This window comes from Quercus suber, unplaced genomic scaffold, assembly GCF_002906115.3.
Source record: "Quercus suber isolate HL8 unplaced genomic scaffold, Cork oak 2.0 scaffold_195, whole genome shotgun sequence".
Classification (NCBI taxonomy): domain Eukaryota; kingdom Viridiplantae; phylum Streptophyta; class Magnoliopsida; order Fagales; family Fagaceae; genus Quercus; species Quercus suber.
The window spans coordinates 482994-492839 of NW_027069653.1; the positions used below are offsets into that span (position 1 = coordinate 482994).

The following is a 9846-nucleotide window of genomic DNA, read 5'->3' on the forward strand; positions in this document are numbered from 1 at the left end:
TTAATTAATTTAGCCAAGTAATTAATTAATCAATTAATCATGCAATTTTATGGAAGCACAAACAAATCACCAACAACTAAATATGCAGTGAAAATTAAATAACACGGTGATTTGTTTACGAATGGGGAAAACCCTAACGGCAAAAACCCCACCGGGTGATTTTCAGGTCACCACTCCCAAAACTCCACTATTATCAAATCAAGCGGTTACAAGTAAAGGAATCCCAAGTACCTTACCAACCTACAGTTGAACCCTTACCCCAATACCTAATTGGACTTAATCTGTAGTGATAGTCTCCACCTTTGATGCACGACTCCCAAGTACGTGACTAACCAATGCGCGAATCCAAGTACGCGACTTCAGAACACCAACTGAGGAAGAATGGTTGGCTGTAAAGTTCTTCAGTTCATCCTTTATGATGAATAGCAGGAAGATGCTTGGTTACAAAACCCTATGGTGCAAATACACAGCAACTTCTTGATGGAAGATGAACTAGGTCAAGAACTTCGTCTTTTGATCACAATTTGCTTGAACAGAGATTGCTCAATGATAATGCAACTTGTGTCACACTTGACGGCTCTTAAAATAATCCTTTAATATGTTTAGGATTAAAAGAAAAGAAGGCCCAAAAACATATTCACGGATCCCAAGAAAATCAGATTGGAAATCTAAATTTTTAAATCTCGACAGATAGCAGGTGTCGAGGTAGCTATCAAGAAGGTGTCAAGCTTTAAAAACTTTGCACTTCAGCTTGCTTTTTCTTGGACAGACTTGATGACTTCAACACTTGACCTTGAAACATTGTTTCTTGAAGTATTAAAAACACCTAGAACTACCCAATTACAAGTAGAGTGCGTTTTGTCAAAGGATTAGCCAATTTACATAAATAAGTGAAATATGTTTTTAATCAAGTTAAAACATATATGTCCTAACAAATGTGTTTTCACAAGTTCAATCTTTGTTGATCAAACATAAAAAGATTTTTGAGTGTTTTTAGCTTGTTTTTGGAAAGTATTTTGTTTTACAAAAATGTCAAAAATTTCAAAAACAGTGTTGCCCTGGTTTGGCGACTCAGTCGCAAGTTGGTCCAGTCGCATGCCTCAATTGCGAGCTCACTCCAAGATTTTTCACAGCTCACTGGCTAATCAAGGTTTCAGTCGCAAAAAATACTTAGAAAATTTTTCAAAATTTGGGTTTTTGTGATTTTCGCAGCTTAGTGTGGCGATCTGTTCGTGGGTGGAAGGTCCAGTCGCGAGGGGTACACAGAGATTTTCGCGGCTACCTTGGTGATTGTCTCGCGAGTAGACCTTCCAGTCGCGAAAAACACTTAGAAAATTTTTTCAAGATTCTTATCTTTTAAGTGTTTCGCGGCTTACTTGGCGACTGACTAGCGACTTGATCCAGTCACAAAAAACGCATGTTTTGCGTTTAAAGGACAGTTTTTCAAAACTTTTTTAGTTTTCCCTTGAATTTTAGTGACTGTTCATTGTCTTCCCCAAATCTCTCTCTCAAACACTCCGTGTCTCTTTTGAAAAAGCATCCATTTTTGCATCATGTCTACTTCAAACATCAAGAAAAAGGTATGGGTTTTCCTTCCCTCACTTCATTCTTACTGTTTTGATCTTTATTTTCTTGTTTTGTGAGATGCAATTGTGTTCTGCGAAATAATGTGTTCGAACATGGGTTTGCCTAAAATGTTGGGTATGTTTGTTTGGGATTGTTTTCTCTTGTTGCTGAGTGTATTTAGTATCATGTTTTTGCATCAGGTTGCTAGTCCTTTTTCTGAGCATTGATATTTGGTTGAGTCTTTTCTATTTGGGCATATGGGTTTGGAGTTTTCTGTGTTTCACTTTGAATGTGGTTTTGGGTTTATCAAAATGTATGAGTTTTTATTGTGTGTGGCAAGCATTGTTTTGTTTTTAAATCACCATATCATGTGTGTGCTGTTGCCTTGGGGTTTTTCTTGCATACTTCATACTCATTATGTCATGTTTCATTGACATATGTTGTCACCTGTCTGTATGTGATTTACACTGTCCTTTTCTAGTTATTTAATGCTTGCTCCTATCTGAATCTATACAGATTAAACTTGTTTGTTTTGTTGAAGTTTTGATTTGATATATCCATCTTTTGATTATCAACTATGCTCGGTCTATGTGCTGTCTTGACTCTCTGTTACTCTCTTTATAACTAACTTGTTACTAATATGCGTGCATTTTCACATATTGTGTTTTGCTCTTGTTATGGTCTTTTCTGCTTGTTTACAGATGGCCGTATCTCCTACAAAGAAAAAGACCTCTGCTAAGAAATCTGATAAAAGGCTGAAAATGGATCCTAACCTATTTAGGTTAGTTCAACACTTTGAGAGATATAGGGACTTTTTCTTGAGAGGAACAATTATCCAGGAAAGATTTGTTGATTTAAAGGATTTGAAAGACACCTTTATTCCAAGCTGTTTTGAGGGTAGAGGTTGGAAAAATTGCTAAGTGACCTACCTTATGTCTGTGAGCCTCTAATAAGAGAATTTTATGCAAATGCTGTGATAAGGGAGGAGGAGTTGAGTTGTTGGGTGAGAAGAAAGGAATTCACCTTAGATGCTCATGATATTGAAGAGGTTCTAGGGCTTGAGGGTTTAAAGGATTATGAATTCACTAATTACAAGGACAAAATGCTCTCTCTAGACATTATCCAGACCAAGATTGGTGGAGTTAAAAAAGGAAGATGCCTCAACACTAATGCCTTCCCAGTTGACATGAGGTGTCTAACCATCATAATGATGTACAACCTGTACCCAATAAGGAAGATGACTACACTGACAAATGCGAGAGCTATCTTCCTCATGGAACTTAAGGAGAAAACCTTTATTGACATCAGCTCTCACATCTTTGATACTATAGTGGATGAGACTAGAACCACCTCAAGACCCAAGCTAATATTTCCTAGTCTTCTTATGAGGATTTTCAGAGCAAAGGGTGTTGCAATCCCTTAAGATATCAATCCCATGGCTCCTCTATTAGCCATAAACAAGTTTACCCTCACAAGGATACAAGTCCATATTCCTGGAGATGAAGAGGAGAGTGATCAAGGAGAAGGTGATCCTATGGAAACTGAAGCAGAGGCTGCAGGATAGATTTCCACACCCAGAAGCAAAGCCAAGAGGAGCAGGGCTTCTACTTCATCAGCTGTACCTCCTGATGCATTTCAGATCATCCTGGAGAGGCTTGATACACTTAAAGAGGTTCAAAATCAGCATACTAAAAGGATGACAGTAATGCAAGATCAGCTTGATGTACTTTCAGCTACGTTTGACAACATCCACACCAACCAGGAGTAGTGACCCTTTGGTCATTCTGCTCAAAAAGGGAGAGAATTTTTGGGCAACACTTGAGGGGGAATGCTTGGTTAAGGGGGAGCTTTTATTATCATATGCTATTATGGTTATAGCTTTGATATTGTGTTTTGGATAACTGCTTTTATTATAGTTTTGATACATTGTGGTTTTAGTTATTGTTTGGCTAAAACTTATAACTCTTGGATAGTTTTTGATTCTCTGGTGGTATTTATTTATATATATGATGTTATTTAGTTTTTTTTTTCTTTATGAGTTTATATTTGTACCTGTTACCTTTGTAGGTTTTTAAGGTTCTTAATTTGTACCCATGTTGTTTTTGTAAGTTTTTAGGGTTTGTTTCTATGCATACTTGTAGGCTTTTATGGTTTGTACCATGCTTATGCAGCCTATATGCTTTGTTGCGTTGTACTTCAAGTTAAATGTTAAGCATTTTCCTTAAGTACTTTCACTCTTGTGCCCTTGTAGGATTTTATTCCTAGATGCATATACTTCATGTATTCTGCATTGGTTGAGTGTTAGTCATTCAAGTGATTTGCTTTGTGCTTATCAGCTTGAATGTCCTGATGTTCATTCCAAGTGAGAATGAACAGTGTGATCACTTTCTTACAAGTGATTGCTTGTTTGGTCAAGCCATGGTTTATTACTTTATTCCATTTTTGCTTGATCGCATTGTGCTTGTTCCATATGTATTACAAGTTTTCTACATACAATGATATTATTGTGTTATTGTGTTTCAGGAGATGTTTTGGTTTTATGGTTCAAAAGCTACACAGATTCTAGAGTTAGGTGTGAGTGACTTTTTCCAACTGTTCCTAACTCACGCATTAAGTCTAAAGTTTGTTTTAGGGTTTTGTCAAGGAATAGCCAAAGGGGGAGATTGTAAGGTTGAATTTAATCAACCATCTTGTTGGCTTTATTCCGTGCCAAATTTGCTTGTATTTTAGCATTTAGTAACTCTGTATTTATGTGGGAATCTTGTAAGAGTAGTGAGTGAGAGAGTGTGAAGAAATGCTCAAGATTGTGCAAAGAAATAGGGACTCGCACCTGGATCTCGCGGGTGGCTCGCGGCTTGCAAGTCACCAGAAGTTGCACACGTGCTAAGCATGCCAGAAGCTGAAGAGTCGCACCAGCTGTTGCACTATAGGACAAAAATCCTAGGCTAGCCAAGAATTTAGCTCACAACTTGAACTCGCGACTCAACCAAGTCGTGAGGCCAAGTTGCCAACTTGCCCTGTTTGGCAAAAAACTGACGTTTCACATTCCATTCTCACCCTAGTATAAATACCCCTCATTCCCACGAAATGTAAAGAGCTGCCAGAGAGAATTTTGAGAGAGAAACCTCAGAGAAAACAAGACTGCCTCATCCCCAATCTTCATCTAAGAGACTCTTCAAGTTCCTCTACTCTCTTCCTCTCTATTGATACATCCTTGAGAGGTTCTTGACCAAATCCTTTTCTCATCATACCCACGTCTGTAAGAAGGTTCTTTTGGTAGTAAGGGAAGCAGTTTGGAAAGGACCAATAACTATTGGTTGATGCTATGGTTTATAGCGGAATCCAGTAAGTTAGAAAAGAAAAAGGTTCGGCGCAACCTCGTTGGAGCAGGAAGCTTGGATGGCTTAGGTACCTGGTTAGATTAGGCTTGGAGGGTCTATTGCTGTTTATGTATCCCAACTACATTTTCTAGTGGATTATTGACTGCTTGAAGGGCGGCAGAGAGGTTTTACACCGAGGGCTTCGGTTTCCTCTTCGATAGCACATCGCGTGTTATCCTTGTGTTTGCATCTTTCTTCCTTTTATTTTTACCATTCAATTACTGCTGTGATTGTGATTATTTATGATTTAGATTGTTTATCAATTCTATTATAAGCTTGTATCATCTTCCACACATATATTGTTTGATATAAATTTTGAATTGGTAATTTGTTGTTTGGGGGTCTAAACGTTCATAGAGTTTTCAACGCTATTTGAACATTCAATCTCTAAATTATTTCTTATCACGCTCCGAACCCAACTATAAAGACAGGCACATGACAACTGTTGCATGCTTATAAAGTAAGAATCCCATAAGTGTGCAAGCCCTTTTTTTTAGCAACTAAAATTTTATCCTCAAAAAGATTAAATCAAATAAATCCAACATACCTCAACAATTCCTTTATGAATAGATCTCCAATAATTTAATAGGAACAAAGTCCAAAACTCATGTACATTATGTCAATTGGCCAATAAATATAAAACTATTAGAAGACCATCCTAACCCAAAATCACTAAGCTTCTTTTCCTACTCACAACACAACAACAACACTTCCAAAATTTGCTATTCTTCATAATCTGAAATTGGAGGGGAAAAAGAGGTGAGTTGACAACTCAATAAGTAACCAAAATCCTAATAAGTTCTATCAAGCAATAGATTTGTAAAGGAAAAGATGTAATATGTGTTTTCAAAATTATAATATACCATGTGTGTTTCAAAATAACTGAAGCAGTTTCATAGTCTTAAAATAATAAATTGCAAATAGATGACATATTTTAATCTAACAAATATATCATAGATAGCTAAGAAAGTAGTCAATTTTTCATATATCAAAGCCAGGGATGGAACTAGGATTTGAACCTGGGGAGGGCCAAAGCTTAAAACAATTTTTTTTTTTTAATGTAAATAAAAACTAACACCTATTTCATATTCAACAAAATACTACATATAAAATAAGTGTTTCTTAAACATTTGATATTATAAAAATGTCAACAAAGTATAACATACAAAATAAGTGTTTTTTAAACATTTCAACACAATTAGCAAAATGGAACTCGACGCTCTTTTAAGTCTCAAAAGTGTTTATGATTGAACAAAATAATAATAATAATGAACAAAAGTCTAGAACAAAAAAAAAAGTTGGAAAAGAAATAAATTTAAAGGATGGATTTAAAATCTTACTGAAGTCCAGAAAAAGAAGTTATGTTGGGGACATTATTCAGGAAATGAAATATAGACTTAAAACTACCCCCACAAACTCTATAGTCTATGGTATGCGAAAGAGATAAAGTTACGAGTAAAAAACGACGAATAAATGATTGGTACAACATCAAGTTCGCAACAAAAGAGAGAATAGCTCACCTTGAATTCAATTAAACTTCCAAAATGAGAGCCATGACCAATATTCCTAGTGTTCTTTTTTTTTTTTTTTTTTTGTGTTGGGGGGGGGGGGGGGGGGGGGGAGGGGGGGGAGGGGGGCAATGGACCCCCTCTGCCCCTATGTAGGTCCGTCCCTGATCAAAGCTATAACTTAAAATATGTTCCAAAAAGATACATAAGTAGTTTTAATGACCCAAAATAATTCAAATACTCAAACATTTCCAAATTCACATATGCAGTTTTAAGGACTCAAAATAGTTAAATATTAAAACGTAATTCATATTCTTAACAATCTTGTGACTATGGTCACGCTATATCCCCGTGACTGGGCATCAGAGTACCAATGAATAACCCCCATTGGCTGGGTATCAAAGTACCAATGAATAACCCCCATTAGTTTGGGTGTCAGAATACCAATGAATAACCCCCATTGGTTTGCTATCAAAGTACCAATGAATAACCCACATTGGATTGGATATCAGAATACCAATGAATAACCCCTATTGGTTGGGTATCAGAGTACCAATGAATAACCCCCTTTGACTGGGTATCAAAATAAATTCATTGTCAGATTGATCATAATCATATATATGAAATCATAGTTTCTAACAAAAATATATCTTTGTTAGGACATATGTGTTTTCACTTGTTAAGAACATATGTCACTTATTTATGTAAATTGGCTAAATCCTTTGACAAAATGCACTCTACTTGTAATTGGGTAGTTCTAGGTGTTTTTAATACTTCAAGAAACAAGGTTTCAAGATCAAGTGTTGAAGTCATCAAGTCTGTCCAAGAAAAATCAAGCTGAAGTGCAAATTCATTAAAGCTCGATACCTGCTCGATAGCTACCTCGACACCTGCTATCTGTCGAGATTTATAAAATCAGATTTTTTGATCTGGTTTCCTTGGGATTCGTGAATATGCTTTTGGGCTTTCTTTTCTCCAAACCCTAAACATATAAAAGGATTGTTTTAAGAGCCGTCAAATTGTAAACAAGTTGCAAAAGCATTGAGTAATCTCTGTTCAAGCAAATTGTGATCAAATACGAAGTTCTTGACCTAGTTCATCTTCTCTGAAGAAGTTGCTGTGTATTTGCACTAAAGAGTTTTGTGACCAAGCATCTTCCTGATCTTTAACATGTAGGATGAACTGAATAACTTTGCAGCCAACCTCTCCTCCTTAGCTGGTGTTTTGAAGTCGCGTACTGGGATCCGCGCATTGGTTAGTCACGTACTTGGGAGTCGTACATCAAAAGGGAAATTGTCACTACAGATTAAGTCCAATTAGGTATTGGGGTAAGGGTTCAACTATAAGTTGGTAAAGTACTTGGGATTCCTTTACTTGTAACCGCTTGATTTGATAATAGTGGAGTTTCGGGAGTGGTGACTTGAAAATCACCTAGTGGGGTTTTTGCCGCAAGGTTTTTCCCCATTCATAAACAAATCACCGTGTCATTTAATTTCCGCTGCATATTTAGTTATTTGGTGATTTGTTTGTGCTTCCACGCAATTGCATGATAAATTGATTAATTAATAACTTGGCTAATTAATTAATTGGTCTAATCATGAGGGGTCATTCAGTTTGTGACCTATCAAGTGGTATCAGAGCGGGCACACTCTGATTAGGTTTAATCTTTATTGTGTTGATCCATTAATCCCTGTTGTCATGGCTATAACTGGCTTAAAGAGATCCTTGTTTTCAAATACATCTTGTTTTTTCTAATCACTATTTGTTTGAGTGTCTCAGAAAATACAAGTCTAAAAGTTATTTGAATTCTTTTATAATGACTATTGTAAAGGATCTCAGTTTGGCTAAGAAGAAACTAGACTATCTCAGAATGAAAATGTGCAAAAGAGTTCATTTGAGAAGAGTAAAAGTTAAAGGCTTAGCTCATCAAAGGCAGTGAAGTGAAAAAACCATTCCCTCTGATTTGGCATCCAAGCATGAAGTGTGTTTCATGATAAAGTCTGTATTCAAAGTAATGGATAGATGTCTATGGTATCTTGACAGTGGTTACTCATGACACATGACTGGAGACCGATCTCTCTTCAAGATCTTTGAGCCTAAGAAAGGTGGTAATGTGACTTTTGGTGATGGAAGCAAGTCACAGATAAAAAGGAAAGGAATCATATCTCTACTAGGACTGCCAGACATTGCAAATGTTCTTTATGTAGAAAGTCTAAGAGTGAACCTATTAAGCATAAGTCAGATATATGATCAAGACTTCATGGTGCTATTCTCAAAGGGAAAGTGTCTTGTCATGGATGAGTCTGGAAAGAAGCTCATTAGTGGGGTTCACACTTTGGACAACTGCTATGGATTGATTCCTAATGCCGATATAATGTGCAATAGCATTCGTTTGCCTAATGAAGATCTATGGCATCAACGAATGGGACATGCTAGTTACAAGCATCTATCCATTGTATCTAAGCATGAATCAGTCTTGGGGATACCGAAACTTAGTAGAATGAGCAATGTGGTGTGTAGACCATGTCAGCTTGGGAAACAGACGAAAGCTAAGCATTCGGGCACTCAAACATCAGCTACCTCCAGACCATTAGAGCATTTGCATTTAGATCTTATGGGTCCAACCAGAACCGAGTCTCTTGGTGGTAAGAGATACATCATGGTTGTGGTAGACGACTTCACTAGACATGAAAGCTCGAAAACGTGTTGAAGAACACAAGAGCTGTTTAGACCCCCGATTAAAATTACGGCTCGATAGATTTTACACAACTTTAATATAAAGTGCGGAATAGTGTAAAAGCGAGCGGATGAACAATATAGCAACTCTAATCCATAAACAAAACAACACAGCAGTATAATGGAATATAAAAGAGTAGGGAAGAGAGATGCAAACACAGAAAACACCAAGACGTGTTTTCGAAGAGGAAACCGAAGAACTCGGCGAAAAACCTCTCCGCCGCCCTCCAAGCGGAAATCGATCCACTAGACAATCAGTTGGGATACATGGGTTAGCAAGAGACCCTCCAAGCCTAATCTACCCGATGTACCTAATCCCTCCAAGCTCCTACTCTAACAAGGCTTCTCGGAACCGTGTCTTGTCTTAGTTCTCCGGATCCTGCAACAAGCTCCATGTTGCATCTGCCATCCTTGGCTTCTTCCAATGCTTCCCAGCAACTCCAAAGCACTCTCTACACTCTGAATAGGTGTGGGTTGTGTTTGGGTACAAATCTCCTCTCAAGGTATGATAATGGGAGAGGGATGGAGAAGAGGCTACAATGATTTCTCACTAAGGAGGAGTAGCTCTCTCTCAAAAGATGGGTGTGTGTGTTGTAGAAAACCTATCTAGGGTTTTTCTCTCTGAATAGCCTCTCCTACATTTGTGGGTAATGAGG

General features: G+C 37.2%; 1 protein-coding gene across 1 annotated transcript in view; it reads left to right on the forward strand.

Moving 5' to 3' along the window:
• The first annotated feature begins 8513 nt into the window (after nucleotides 1-8513).
• The window catches only part of LOC111997508 (LEAF RUST 10 DISEASE-RESISTANCE LOCUS RECEPTOR-LIKE PROTEIN KINASE-like 2.1), a 34767-nt gene continuing 33434 nt past the window's right edge, over nucleotides 8514-9846 (forward strand). Inside the window, exon 1 of the mRNA XM_065778995.1 lies at nucleotides 8514-9099. Within this exon, the coding sequence (XP_065635067.1) occupies nucleotides 8514-9099 (586 nt within the window). The remainder of the gene's footprint in view (nucleotides 9100-9846) is intronic.